Source organism: Rissa tridactyla, chromosome 7, assembly GCF_028500815.1.
Source record: "Rissa tridactyla isolate bRisTri1 chromosome 7, bRisTri1.patW.cur.20221130, whole genome shotgun sequence".
Lineage (NCBI taxonomy): Eukaryota > Metazoa > Chordata > Aves > Charadriiformes > Laridae > Rissa > Rissa tridactyla.
In genome coordinates, this window is record NC_071472.1 from 7,938,141 (window position 1) to 7,954,031 (window position 15,891).

General features: G+C 36.0%; 1 protein-coding gene across 1 annotated transcript in view; it reads right to left on the minus strand.

Annotated features, from left to right (window-relative positions):
- The window catches only part of ACMSD (aminocarboxymuconate semialdehyde decarboxylase), a 28,506-nt gene extending 12,823 nt beyond the window's left edge, over window positions 1-15,683 (minus strand). Inside the window, exons 1-6 of the mRNA XM_054209706.1 lie at window positions 15,491-15,683; window positions 12,025-12,069; window positions 7,237-7,333; window positions 3,918-3,967; window positions 2,564-2,800; window positions 251-344 (exon numbers count right to left, since the gene is read on the minus strand). Of these exons, the coding sequence (XP_054065681.1) occupies window positions 251-344; window positions 2,564-2,800; window positions 3,918-3,967; window positions 7,237-7,333; window positions 12,025-12,069; window positions 15,491-15,547 (580 nt within the window). The 5' untranslated portion in view covers window positions 15,548-15,683. The remainder of the gene's footprint in view (window positions 1-250; window positions 345-2,563; window positions 2,801-3,917; window positions 3,968-7,236; window positions 7,334-12,024; window positions 12,070-15,490) is intronic.
- Window positions 15,684-15,891: the final 208 nt, after the last annotated feature.

The following is a 15,891-nucleotide window of genomic DNA, read 5'->3' on the forward strand; positions in this document are numbered from 1 at the left end:
ACTAGATTCTGTTGCTAGTCTGAATAATTAGTTAATTCTAGGTTTTTAAGTTAGACAAAGTAAACAAGCTTAAAAATGAATGACTGCTGAATTAACACAACAGATTAATTGTAGTACTTGGTTTAAAATAAAAAGATTGATAGGAAAATCATGTGATTTTTCTCTGTACTTTCCCCTTTGCAACAGTCTTCTGGGCATCATCCAGTGACAGTTCATAGATTTAGATTAAGCAAAGTAAATATAAACTCACCTATTAGCCAGGGAAACCAGTATTTGGACATTCTTCCGTCTATCTGCATGTCCCAGGGATGTACAAAGAGACTGCAATTTAATTTTTCGGCAGCCTGCAGCAAAACCAAAAAATCTAAATCTTGATTAATCATACCAAAATGCATCATAGTTCTTAGCTATGCTTTAAAGATTACCTGCAAAACTACTGAGCATTAGTACTAATAATGAAAATAGGCCCAGAAGTAAAACCTATAAGCAATAGTTGGTTATATTTACTCCTCTGGGCCATATCCTGAAGTTTCAAAGTTCTTTTTGAGACTACACGATTGGAAACACTGATGATAATGTCTTTTCAGTAAGCCAAGTGTTCCTCAGAATAATGTGGTACAAAAATGCTTTTTTAGCTGTGTTTGTAGGCATCCTGCAGCATAAAACTTGGTTCAAACTAGCACTCCTTTGGTTTCATTACACATATAAGGATGAATTCTCATAATGTTTTATAGAACCGGTTTAGGATGGTTTTGCAGAATTTCATTGCTGTTGCACTATATTTGTCCCCTTTGGCCCTCTGCCTGGCTTAAAAAACCATTCCTAATCCACCCTAACAGTTTGAAATCTAGCTGTATTCTGATCAATAATCCATCTCCACTCAAGTATATTAAATTTTCCCAGACTACTGACATCTTTGGAAATGAAAACAGAAGAATAATACAGGAAGCTGATTATGACTGAGTAATTTAACTATGTGCTTAAATTTAAATATACAGTCATCAGAGTCATTCATATGCTTAACCAGGATTTAACAGCTTCATTTTGTCAGATGTATTTCTGGACCTCCTCTTGTTGCCAAGGAGATTATCACACATTTGAAAAATTTGGGTTTATTTACCCATACATGCATAAATAAAGCTGCAACTTTTGGATTGTAGGGAGTAATTGCCATCTACATTTGTAAACTAAAAATAGCAATTCAATAACTAGCTTGGTAGATTGATAAAGTTAATTATCAAATATGCCTTATTTTCACAATCTTTATTATCCAGAGATGTTTCTAAAATTGATAGAGGTTACTTCCTGCATGTGTTATAAGTATAAGAGAGAAATCCCAGTACAAGAGAGGAATCCCAGTGTAAGAGAGAAATGGAGCTACTGGAGAGAGTCCAAAGATGATGAAGGGACTGGAGCATCTCTCCTGTAAGGAAATGCTGAGAGAGCTGGGACTGTTTTGCCCTGAGAAAAGAAGGTTTGGAGGGGATCTCATCAATGTATATTAATACTTGAAGGGAGGGTGTAAAGAAGATGGAGTCAGGCTCCTTTTGTGGTGCCCTGTGACAGGACCAGAGGCAACAGGCACAGACTGAAACACAGGAGGTTCCCTCTGAACATCAGGAAACACTTTTTTACTGTGAGGGTGACTGACCACTGGCACAGGTTGCCCAGACGGGCTGTGGAATTTCCACCCTTGGAGATATTCAAAAGCCATCTGGGTACGGCCCTGGGTACCTGGCTCTAGGTGGCCCTGCTTGAGCAGGGGGTTGGACCAGATGAGACGCAGAGGTCCCTTCCAACCTCAGCCATGCTGTGATTCTGTGAATGTGTGCATCTTCAAGAGTGGAAGTTGATAACTGACTGTATATGACCATAAAAACAAACAGTCCAGATGCTATACTAACAGAATTCTTGATAAATTGATCATTCTGAAGAATAACCTCTATGGATCAATTTCAAGCTGACAGCTACAATAACCTGTGAAACAGATACAGAATGTACATTAATTAAATCCTGTAATTTAGACAAATGACCATCCTCATTTGGACCTCAGGCTATTTAAGAAATGCAATCAAATTCATTTTATAATCAATAAATTCAGTTTGGAACTTTTGGTCACATTTGCATAATTCTGTATGGTACTTTGGCTCTATAGGTATCCGAAAATCTCAGGGAGTTGCATCAATAATCTCAGTAGTATTGGATACAGTAACTTGAACCCAAAAGCAAACAGTGCAGAAATGCTTTATTTGATACTGCACTTATCTCACAAACCAAGAAGGCAACTCTACAATGAGAACTCATGTAATAAAAAGATTTTGTTATTCATTATTATAAAGTATGTTTCAGAATGTTTTATATTGTATTACTGTCATTATATCCTATATAATTATAACCTATAATGAATTATCATATATAATTAAAGCTCTGATCACTAAGCAGATTAGAAGGCTCAAATGTTTTAATGTGTCTATAAATTTAATTGATGACTGTGTCCCAAGATTTTTAGACAGAATTCCATATCACAGAATTCCCTAAAAAAAGGAAAGAAACATTTACTCACAGCATAAATATCATACAGTTCTGGTGCATTCAGGTCCCATTCATTGACATGAGATCCTATTTGTACTCCAGGAAACCCAAGTTCATTCACGCAGCGATGCATTTCCTTCACAGCCAGGTCTGGAGCTTGCAAAGGTAACGTACCCAAGCCGATAAACCTCTTGGGGTACTTTTTTACTGTAGCAGCTAAGTCATCATTTAATATCTGGGCTAGATCTAAAGTATCCTGAGGTTTGGCCTGGTAAGATATCAAGCAGATTAGTACATTAAAATATAGTTCTCAAATGTTATCACCTTTGGAAGATATTGGATAAATGTCACAGCAAACAATTCAGAGACAGGGTTTGAATCTAAAATTTACTTTACTGTTCTGAATGGCTGGAAACCAATAGGGCTAAATTCCGCCTCATTCTAAAACCTATGGGTGCAGTTCTGCTTCTTGTCTTGAATATTTTATCAACTGCTGTTGCCTTTACTGCTCAGCATGAGCATAATAAAGCCCAAGTTGCCGATGCACTTAAGTATCTGGTCTTTTGTGTAAACCAGTCCTCTGTTTTTGTTTATCCCAATGCAAAAACCTCAGCATATAATTTTTAAACATAGAAATTAATATTTACTCTCCTATTATTGGAGCTGAAGAGATAAAAACAAGAAATGTGAGATGCTGGAGCATGAGAATTCTACAGAGAAAACATGGTCAAACCTCTCTAACATTTAAAAGGAGATAACAGTCATAATTCTAATAAGGGAACTGCAATATCCATACAATCAGTCTCCCATTTTCCCCCCTAATCCATATTTAATGGAAAATATTCCCATAAATACCACAATAAAATTTTAAAGATATGTCACCCAACAAGAAATTCTGAAGATCAGTGGTAGTACTTATATGTAGTAGTACCACTATGTTATGGGCTTAACACAATGACTTTCAATGTAGCCTATCTGTTTACATATAACAACTCGACTTGCACACATAGCTAAATAGTCAAATTGAGAACATATTTAGAATAGCATGGAATCTGTACATATATGTCTACCTGCTAACCATGGATTCACGCTGTGTAAATTCTCTGTGTTTCTAGCACCACCCGTAAGGTCCCCAGAAGAAATTCTTTTGTCTCATTCTTTCTTACTGGGTGTACCGCAGAGCGGAGCTCTGCCAGGACAGCCACCCTGCTGGCTCTTCTGATACCTGGACTATTTTTTTGTCTTTTGTTTTTCACAGCAGAACAGTTCCCCATTTAATCCAGTGTTCTAGCGGCCACTTCAGTCACGTAATTTACAAGAGGATGCATTTATTTTTTAAAAATTTTGTAACATATGAATTACAAAATATGCAAGTAGGAACCTACCCAGTAGCTGAACATTACAGGGACTGTGGAAAGGACTTGGACTGTGACTCCTGAGTAAGAAAAAGCAGTTGTTAATGTTGCCTTTTTTTTAGTAAAATGTTAAAAATACAAAAGATTTTGGTTTGAAAGGTAGAAAGTAAAAGCTTTGATGGTAAGAAAGACTGATTTAACAGTGATATGGATGGAATCTTTTTTTGCTAGTTGAGGATCACAGTAACAAATCTTGTAGTGTATCAGTTTATTAGGATTGGAATATTTTTGCTAAGTAGGAAGAAAAATAACACTTTCATACTGACACTAGATTATTTTGAGAAGCTAAGTATTTTGATTTTTGAAGTATTTGGTATGCATGTGTACAATTAATTAAAATAGCAATTTAATGTTACTCTCACATAAATGAATGTGACATTAAGCCAACAGAATACAGTATCTTAAGTTTACTTTGGGGTCATGTTTTTCATACATATTTAATAATTAAATATGTAAATTAGCTCAAAGGTAAGCAACGTTATGTTAACAATGGTTGTTAAACAATGTGTTCCCCAAAGCCCCTTGTGATAGGTTTCATTCATCCAGTGTCTGGGCTACAGAGGTTGTAAATATAAGAAATTCTGTCTGTTTTTAGAAATAACTTTGATGTTAGCAATAAAGAGAATTAAGTCTATGTTGTTTGGTTTCTGTTTAAACGCAACTCTATATCATAACTTCGTGTGTGACAGGTTACAGGAATGAACACAACAAACCTAGCAGATTAACAACAGAAGAAACAATAAACAATAATTCGGACTTCACTAAATAGTTACATGCAAAACTACTTTCTTTTAATTTTAGATCTGATTGTATGACATAGGACTATGAGAACTAGTTTAGTCCCTTTGGTACATTGGTGACCATTTCTTATTACTGGCAAGATTTCTTGGGCACTGCACAAAGCCTTTTAGCAACGAAGCTGTAAGTTATCTCTCTAATTTAATAATTTTCTTCATAGTACGGGTCTATGTTTTGGATTTGTGCTGAAAACAGCGTTGATAACACAGATATGTTTTCATTATTGCCAAGCAGTGCTTACACAGAGTCAAGGCCTTTTCTGCTCCTCACACCGCCCCACCAGTGAGCAGCCGGGGGGTACACAGGAAGTTGGGAGGAGTCACAGCCAGGACAGCTGACCCCAACTGACCAAAGGGATATTCCATACCATAGGACATCATGCTCAGTATATAAAGCTGGGGGAAGAAGGAAGGGGAAGGACATTTGGAATTATGGTGTCTTATTTTCCCAAGCAACCATTATGCATGATGGAGCCTTACTTTCCTGGAGATGGCTGAACACCTGCCTGCTGATGGGGAGTAGTGAATGAATTCCTTGTTTCGCTTTGCTTATGTGCATGGTTTTTGCTTTATCTATTAAACTGTCTTTATCTCAACTCATGAGTTTTCTCACTTTTACCCTTCCGATTCTCTCCCCCATCCCACCGGGGAGGGGAGCGAATGAGTGTCTGTCTGGTGAATAGTTGCTCATTGGGGCTAAACCACGACATATCTTGCAGTGACTGATACTAGTTTTGTTCAGCTGGGAGACTCCTTGCATTTTTGCTCCAAAATTATGCCATGTTTGGAGGTTAAATTTTTGGGTATAATCTACGTCAGCCTGTGTTACAGAAAGTGGTCTTTGAACTAAGTAGCTACAGCTTTGTAAACTGGAAAAAGAGTAAATGTGGCCCATAGTCTTTATCATTAGAAGACCAGTAAGAATGAAAAACATTAAGACCTTTTTTTTTTACACTTATTTGGCTGATGCCTGTATCTCTGGAGTGCTGTAATAAAAGGGGACATTTTTACAGCACAAGTCACCAGGTGGTGCTGTAACACACAGTTTTAGATTTTTATTTTTTTTAATCAAGTGAGCACTGTTTAGTTTGTGGAGAAATATTGTGGTGTTGGCTTTATGATACATTTTCTTTTCTGGAGAGCGGCTGCAAAAATTTGAAAGAATTATTCCTGTGTTTTCCCTTTGCCTGCAGCAAATCGATGGGGCAGAATTGTTTTATAGAAACTTGCCATTAGTGTTAGGGGAAATAACTGAAAAGGAAAGATGCCCAAAGGCTATTTATCATCTGCACTGTGGTTGAATGATGCGGAAATCCCTCAAATCCCTCAGCTAACTCAGGGAATGATTACAGTCTACTCAAGGCAGCATATTTCAGAGAGGTTGCAAAGACATTCTAGCATTCCCATCAATAGTCTAATGGTTTGAAATACTGCTCCTCCAAGGTGAAGATGACGTAGTTGAAAATTATTTAAGTTGTATTTACATAAATTGCCCATCAGACCTTGAGTTCCTAAATTGGCCTATGCTATGGGTTGCAGTAAACCTCCATAAGGAGAATGACCCAAAGGATCTCCTAACATGCTATCCCATGAGAGGAGGAAATGATAATCATAAAGATGCTACTTCTAAAATACCCACTCTGTGAAGTAATTCAGATGTTTATTCCTTATGAAAAATTAGAGAAGATATTCAAGTTGTGTCTACTGAGAAGCTGATGTAGGGAATTATTCAGGCCTCAATCTAAGAAAAAATAATCTTTAGTAATATAATATTTCTCTCACAAAAGTAATTTGGAATTACAGTGTTAATAAGAACTAACAAAAATAACTGATCAGACGAAAAGTTTCTTCTCCCATTCTCAGTCTCCCATCTTACAAACTTTATTTAGTGGCATGTAAGTAACTTGATGGAAAATAAATTTGCAAATTTGGCATCTGGTTAAGTTTCTTTCAAATCAGGAAAACTCTTTTCTGAGAAAGTAATTGTACCATTTCTGCAGGCTCAGAGTCCTCTAGCAAAAATACAGAATGAAGATGCAATATCCAAACAGGAAAATATATTAGAAAAGGAATCAAACATACAAAAAATCCTATGAGTAAACAGAATCTTTTTAACATTTGGAGCAAAAATGGAAGGGCTTCCTCTTTTATGTAAAACACTTTTGTACCTGGAATGCAGGTCAAGGTCACAGTCAGTCATCCTTACTTACGTCAGCTAGCTCCTTACTGTATTAACAATCCCACCAGAATCAGTGAGCCCATGGGGGAATAAATTGCTACTGAAAATGAGGTAAGTTAGGAGAACATGTCCTTTTGAGTCTGAATATAAAGCATATCAATTTTCACAGACTTCCAACAGATTTAAACTAATGAATCATTATGCTAAACCTTTTAATTTTGATATTGTTATTGAGCACTTTGAGATGCACTAACAGACACGTTGCTATTATTCTAAATGAGACACAATGATTTCAGTTCCTTTATGGAGGTACCTGAGAGGTCCATCTCTTTAATCCGTACTTCTGGATCCCAGCAGTTCTCTTGAATAACTCTAAAAACCTTTCCATCCTTCATCATCTTTGCCTGTCCCTGTGAAATGACATTTTCATATATTATAAATGTGACAAAGTATTACATGCTAATTTACAGTCGCTTGAGTATATTGTGCTCCCTACAGAAATCCAGTGACAGAATTTTGTTCTTCTATTTTTATTCAGTAGGTATTTTTTAATCAAAGAATATTTTAAAATTGTCATTAATAAAACAGTTATTTATAGTTCAGTTTTAATTCTTCAAAATAAAAAAATCCCCTTTCTTTTGCAATGTTCATCACCCTACATTTGTTTGGAAAAGATACCAGGTACCTTAATCCAAGTTTATCCTCAAACCAAATTTTGACCTCAAAACAATGCTCTAATTAACCCTGTGCTAAATTTTCCCCTTGGGTATGTATGTATTCTTTTAAAGTCAATAGCATCACGATGATTCCAGCAACTACAGAAATAATTGTGGAACTCTGTTAATTTCAGTCCAGTTGTTTCATACCACCAGTGATACTGAGACAACAGGAGACCTATTATATTGTCTTGAGATTACATTTTCTCCTTGGGAAAACAAGAATTATTGAAGGATTTGGTTTTTGTTTGTTTGATGTTTTTTTCCCCAACAAACCCTAAATGCAGTATAAAACCATTATGTGAATCAGTGTAATATCTTCCCTGCCTGCCACCAATTCCCAAATTTACAAACTTCAAGATATTGACAAGGTCATGAAATGTAATACTATTCCTTTAACTATGAACATGGAAACTTCCTTTTTAAACTTAATTTTTGGTTGATTTGTCCATTCTCCAAAAGGTTGAGAAGGCACAGCATTGTCACATTAAGCAAAGTAAATTGTCTGTTTCAGTTGTATGTATCCACATGCTTCTTTGGACAGACAAAACAGCTTTTCTGTTGGCTTACGCTTGCACAAATTGATGAGATACAATTCACCAATACTTGCAAGGCCTGAGTATTTCTTGGTTGCTTGAAGCTACTATAGGGAAAATTGGAAATGGGTGAAACTCAGAAGATGCACGTGACCCCGTGTATTTGGGATGGGTAAGTGCAGTCATGCAGCACATGTATGGGACAGGGAACACACTGCATCTGCAGCTGAAAATTGAAAACCACATGAGAAAACACAGCAGCTATTCCTGCACCTTCACTGTAACCAGAAGCTATGCGCAGTGCAGTCTACTGACCCTTCTGCGAAAGGAATTCTCTCTCTCCAAAGGCCACTTTATTTTTCCTCACAAAATTTGTTTGTTTAGGATCCTGTCTATTTTTCTAAATAAAAACCCTGTTAAATCAGAATATTCCTGATTAGTATGCTAAAACAGAAATAACGAATAAAATTTCACTACTTCTCACAGAGCTGGGTTTCTGTCCCCTCCTGAGAAGTCAGACTGTTCTTAACCTTGCATTTGTTATTAACTTCATGCATCATTCACAAATATACTGCCCTAATGAATATTTTAAAGCTTTCTTCAACAAATCTAACTGTGTTGCCTTGCAAAACTGTCAGGTTACTTGTTAGCTGTATCACAGGTTGTGAACATTACTTGAAATATTACAGCCAGTAATAACAACTACATAGTCCCGATCCTTTGGTAAAATACTTCAGGTTCTTGTAAAATTGATTTTCCAACCTGACAGAAAGGTTCACTCTAGCCATACATTCCAATACATTACAAAAATACCACTGTATTGCTGCAGATTGCCTAGTAAACAGAAAAACATTCAGGGTGTGAGTAGAGAAAAAGACAGAGTAGAGCTGAGCATTGCAACACATACAAATAGATCATGTGGCCTTTACTGGATTACCGCTGGGAGAATTTCTGGGAACACAGGTGACTTTTAATTCTTTCCTTACACACAGCTAAGGCATAGCAGCTGACCTGCTCATATGTACTTTCTTCTGCTAAAACTGAAAACAGTGTTAGATAGATTGTAATTTTACTAGCAACTTTCACAGTGCTCATACCTAAACGTTGAGATAAATAGTTGTTCTCTGAATTCTGCAACAGAGTTTGCAATACAGGAAAGGTTTCTAATAAGCCAAGTGCTGTTCTCACTGAAGAATCAGTTGAACACTTTGGTATTTTCATTTGCATTAACCGACTCTTTGTGAACACACTACAGGTCAAGGCTAAGCTCACATCATTGTCTGTTGGCAACAACAAACTTGATTATGCAGGAAAGCAAAACATGACCATTTGAATAGATTCATGCTCTTGTACGTAAGGATATAAAGATTTGTTCCTGCAACACTGTGACTGGAAAATGAGTCATACGGCTATAGTCCCTAGACACTGCCACTACTGCACCTGATATTTTTAAGACAAGAAATTACTCAGACCCCTCAAGTGGGAAACAATTCTCAGGGCTTTTTGCAGTAGCAAGAATAAAGCAACGATCAGGAAAAAAATCTTCTGGTTACAAAGCAATGGAAGCAGTGCTGAAAATCTCATAAAAGACGAGATTTTTATTTGCAAGGCCAGCACAATTTTTTAAGGGCATGGCTGAAGAGTTCTATCATATATTTTATCATTCTATTCTATTCTATCCCATCCCATCCCACCCCACCCCAAACATTATCTGATATTTAAGGCTTTAATTAATTAATGTGGAAATTAAGAAAGAAATGTAAAAGAATTAAGTCCAGCAGGCTGATTTGGTTCAGCAAGCTACATTTAAAATTATCCCATCACTAAAATACTCAGACACATCCCACCGCACTTCTTTAAAAACATATGTAACTATTTTCCTCCAGTTTGATCCTGATGCTTCTTCACAGAATGATATGAAAAGCTTTTCTTTTTTTTAATTTTATGAGTTAACTTTCCCAGCTGCACATACCTGAACCGGAATTTATTTTGCCATGCACTTTCAGACAGAAGTAGGCTAGACAGAATTCTCTGCAGAATGTAGAAGGCTATTACTGACTTGCCACCAAGTTCCTTTGCAAACTATTTTTAGCAAGGAATTTTAGCATCAAACCTGTAACGAGCAGCTAAGCTGCTAAGAATGCCTCCAACAATTCTCCCCTTCCTGCACCTACCATGTATCTCAGAAGCTGTGCCATCCACACTTTGGTTCAGCAGGTGGCTTGTTCTCTCATCCTATTCCTGCTTAGACTCGGATCTGAATAATCTGAGCGTAATATTTGTTTGCTCTTCATTCTCAGTCCCAGCCTTCATATTCTGTGGTCCTTTTTCATAAAGGGTTGGTAGCCTTGTACATTATAGAATGACAACAGTGTGTAATATCATTAGGTTGCAATAAATAGACATGGTGTTGTATCCATTTTATCATCTTTTTTCAGTTACTATATGCATCTACTACTACACATCACAAAGTATGATTTTGCAAAGTGACAAAGGGATGAGGGAATGTCCAGTTCCACTGAAGTTAACAGTAACTATATATTTAAATACTTTGATTACCTGGAAGATGCAAGTTTTGCTTCTCTAAAGATAACAGAAGTTGCATCTCTACAGAGAATGAATGAATTAGCCAAGTCACAAAAAGAAACAGAGGCCAATGCCATTTGCAGTGACAGGCTCTCCAAAAGATTCCTAGGAGTGGGGGGCTGACAGATCACAGGAGAAAGCTGGCTTCCTGTGACAGTGTTTGAGATAGACAGGGATATCTGACTGCCAAAGTTGTTATATGGTAACAGACATAACGTCTTTAAAACTAGCTGGTACAGTTAATCGGCACAGTAATGTACAAAGGGAATTATTTTGCCACATCAACCTTACCTCTCTTACATCCTTGTGCCCTCCTGTAAAATAAGCACTAATACTGGTAATTTTTTAATGCTCTTATCAAAAGATGAACTGCAACACGTTGATCCTGCCTTTAGAAGTTTTACATTGTTGTGTCACTGTGAACGTCACTGAAATTACTGCCGCTTTGCTCTACTCTGAGTGAGATCAGAGTCAAGCCTTTAAGGAATCAGTTCTGTCCTCATCAGAGTAAATACATGTATTCTGCTAACTTCAGTACCAGAATCCAGGATGGATTCTGAATGCAGATGGACTGTTAGCATAGACTCACGGCATCTGGAGACGCGTTGTTCCAGTTGTCCTCATGTAGCTCAGAACTGCCTTTGTAAAGTTAATAGAGTGAATGGGGATAAAAAGGTGAAGTAAAATCAGACCCAGTCTGCCTTTTACTTGCCAATAAACCTCAGACTCCTACTTTTCTACATAATGGTCCCCAAACCTATGGATTGTCCTTATTGTTCTGCTACTCGTTCTCCTTGTCATGAAGTTACAGAAATTACCCTTTCCCTTTCATTCAGATGTGAAGACATTTTCAGATGATTTCTTTAACTTTTATTAAAATACCAGTTCCTTTTGCTTTTGCTTCTCATACAGATGACTTGCATTTAACTGAAAAAAAAAAATCTACGTACAATCTGCCTTAGGTTGACCTATCTTATTGAAAAGAAATCCTTAGAGTTATCCATTCCAAGTGTTTAAATGAGATGATGATGAAAAATGGATACGGGTTCATAAAAGAGAATGTGAGTTTCACCTCTTAAGCCAAAATTTTTACTGAGGTATATTAGGACTTAGAGTGATATTACTTGATAGAAGATAGACCTCTAGAGAAATATGTATCAAAGACATAGTCAATCTTATTGCCATTTTGCTTTTTAATAGATTTACTGTGAGTTTGTATTCTTGACAACACAAGATCAGCTTAGAGCACCAAACAGCCCAAACCTTGCAGTGATGATCCAGCTGTACCCATCCACCATATCCATATCTCTGTGAAAGAAAGAAGAAAAAGCCAGTGCTAGTTAGCACTCTGCAATAATAATAAAAACCTCAGTTCTTACAATCCAGCAGCACCTTATTCAGGAGACACACTCATGCATATGCTCAGCTTTGAGTTTACGAGGAGCCCCTATTCCTTCGGAAGTGCTGAAGTTCAATTGGACTGGACTAATGGTGTTTGTAGATCTGAACTTTTAGCTCGGTTCAACATTTTATAGTCAGTCTTACAACTGACTTCCAAGTGCTTAAAGTTGCTCACTATATTGACATTCTAATGAGAATAATTTTAACACAGAAAAAATTAAATCAAGCATTTGGCAATATGAAAACTGAGCTGACAATTTTCCAATCTGTGATCAGTTAATCATTAGCATAAGGATGTATCGATTCCACTTTTCAGCTTCCATGATTCAGCAGCAGGACTGAAGGTCAGTCTCTTGTCTATTAATATTTAAACAGCCAAGAGAAGCTAAAAAGGAGCAGCTTAGATGCTCATTGATTCTTCCAGAGAGACACAAAATTGTTTACGCAAAAGACCCCAAACCTACAAAAGATGCTGATTTCCTTTTATTTTCATAAATTATCAGATTAGAAATAAATGAAATCTTGAAATATAATAGACTAAAAACAATGCTCAGAATTCCCATTTTTCTGTAAAGAAACATTTCAAATGAAACTGTGAAAAAGCAGGCATTTCTTTCACTGAAGTGTAAACAATTGGAATAGTTCTGAATTTCCTGAGATAACGAATCATTACTTAATGCCACTGTGAGCTTTCCTAAAGTAGGTGTGTAGAGCCAAGCCTCCTGACCTCAGCCAATCAGAGACGCTAATGACTGAGGCTATGTATGTTTTATTTAGCTGTGTTTAGCTATGTGTATTTTATTTAAATTTATAAATTTATAGGTTTTTATAGATATAATATTTAAATTCAGAGAAAATTTTGTAAGCGTCACCTAATGAGAACTTTTAAGTTTTTACGAGGTCCATGCTAATCGCAATTGTAAGCTGTGCAGAAAACAAGTACCTTAAAGGTGCTCAAGGAGCATTTAGGCAATAGAGAAACGCACTTGTCTGTTTTTGAACTTAATTTCTTCTTTATTCCCCTGAGTTATTAGTTGGATGTATTGACAGTCCTTATTTGATTTATTTCTCTTAATTTTTATACTTATTATGGGTTTGTAAGCTCTTAAATAAGTATCTTGACATTAGAATTTTCTAGTCATAGGTTCAAGGTTCAGTATCTATAAGGCTGGGAAAAGTTTAGCACTGTGTGTGCATGTTAGGATTGCCTGATTTGTTCTCCATGCATGAGATGTATAGAACTATGTTAATGGCTTGAATTTTCAGAGGACTCCAGGGAATTTTGAGACTTGTTTTCTATTCTGGGCCCATTAATAAACCATTGAATCACTCAATCTTTGGCACAGAGGAAACAAAAACTAGCAGCTGGAAATTAACTTTAAAAAATTTGGTATTTGCCTCTTTATCTGTGTTTAAATAAATGCCACACTGGCGTACAGGGTCTAACAGTAGCAAATTCAGCCTTGATGTATATCCGTGAACGTCAAGGGATTCCTGGGGTGATTTTATCTCCATGAATTTATTGCCCTTTTAAAGTATTTACAGACAAAAAAGACAATCTTTTAAAATAATGTAAAATCAGAATGAAGAAATTTTATAGGTGTTTTTATAGGGATATTGCATGAACAAGGACAACAAAATCTGAAACAAGCAAGAGTAACCTGTCTTTGTAGTCTGGATATTTAAACTCCTACCCATTTAAAACAGACGTAATTGTTCTAAAAATATGTTATCTCGTCTACATTATACGGTGTGTATGTGTTTTTTCATTGAGGAGCTCTTATAACTACAAAAAGGAAGTTCATATAGATGTTTAAAAAGATCTTCCTAGGTAAACAAGGAAACAAACATTTTATGCATAACAATGTTATTTTTCACTACTAATCAAGAAATAACACTATATATGTTCTGAATGCCAGGTTTTCTCATGACTTTTTTCAAACATGCTGTTTACATTTTCCAGCTGGTCTCTGGCTAATATTGAACTGACACTGGGCTGTCATGCTTAAAATCAGAGAATACAGATGAGACACCTACCTGACAATTTGGCACCATCAACCTCAAAATAATTAAGTTAAAGAAATGTAAAGTGTAAAACAAAGTTTCAGTTAGTATGTCAGATGCCTAAGACCATGGCTGAAATAATGGCATTCTTTTGTTGTCAGACAGGCACAATGAAATCAAGTGGTTCCATGCTATTGTCAGACACAGGGAATGTGTTCAAACTACAACCAACACAGAATTACAATAAGGAAAGAAGCAACAATGCAGGTCATCTCTTTTCTACTCTGATTTTTTATCATGAATGGAAACATTGAAGAATTATAAAAAATAGATATCCTGGAAATCTGAATGCAATTTTTAATCGCAAATAATTTTATACATATGTGTGTATAAACTATACATAAATATAGTTCTGTGTTATCTTTTTCAGTATCTTTGTAGCATTGGAGATGCTTATCCCTTATGAGTCAAAAAGTGATCAGATATCTCTATATTAAATTGTGGTTTTAATTATTTAGGCAGCACCTCTAAAACCTAATTCAGAATGCGATGACTACATGGCTTCTGATAAGCTGAAATAAGAAAAGGATTAGATTTATTACTTGAAAACCTAAATGACACTTTCCATTCTCAAATACTTTTCACAGGATCATGAAAATTATTACTGACAAGAATAAATTCATGTCATTGAATGATAATAATACCACACAAAGATTCAAAGTTAAGACAAGCTGACTTATAGCTTCAGTGTTATGACAACTGGGATTTTTTATTTTTAATGCAATATGCTACTACTTTCCAGTAACTGAAAAAAATATCAGATATTAGTAAAATGATCATCTTCATCAATTAACCATACTTAGAATGACCCCACTCCTGTTGAAGATCATGACTTTCGTGCCTGTGGGTATAAGATGTGAATGAAATTTGTCTTAGGTAACATTAATCTTGTCTAATATTTGCTTATTTCTCTTATTTAAAACAAAAGTAAATACCGTTGGGGAACCTGACAGCTCTGGTTTTATCAAGAAAGTGGAATTTATGCCTCATCATATGACAATTTTAGGTCTCTCAAAAAACCAAGCAAAAATATAAGAATTGCTTCAGACTAAATAAACAGCGGGGAACAGAGCCTGGTTCTTGCTGGGAGTCTTGCTTTGCAAAGTAATGCAGTACAAATATCTTAAAGCTGAATAAAAATCAAATTAGACAAAACCCTAGGGATATTTATAACAGAACCCTTAATTCATTGTTCTTTCAAAAATTACATTGGTAGAAATGGTTGCTGATAACATAAGGCACTGAATATCTAAACTCTTATTACCTTTTTTAGGTCAGGCCATTCCTTAGGTAGAATGTGGCTATGAATATCAATTTTCATTTTTGAAGTATCAAAGGAGAAATATTCTTTCAATGAAAATGTATTCTGTATAATTGTTACTGCCCTTCCTGTCCCTGGTTTAGCAGGTTATTAACTTTGGTGGCTGTTCAGATCCACCTGCTGTCTTATCAGGAGAGCTTGGCACAGCGGCCAACCAGGGAGCCTAAGTCCCAGAGGAGTGGCTCTCTAAAAGAACAAAAGAACAGCAGAAAGTCCCGGTTAATGCATAAACTACAGCGGACTGAGGGCAAAGGGAAGATGTATGTTTATACTGGTACTATGAAGGGATTTATTTTACACAAAATCTAAAATGCAAGCTTGTTTACAGTTGAAAATCATTCCAT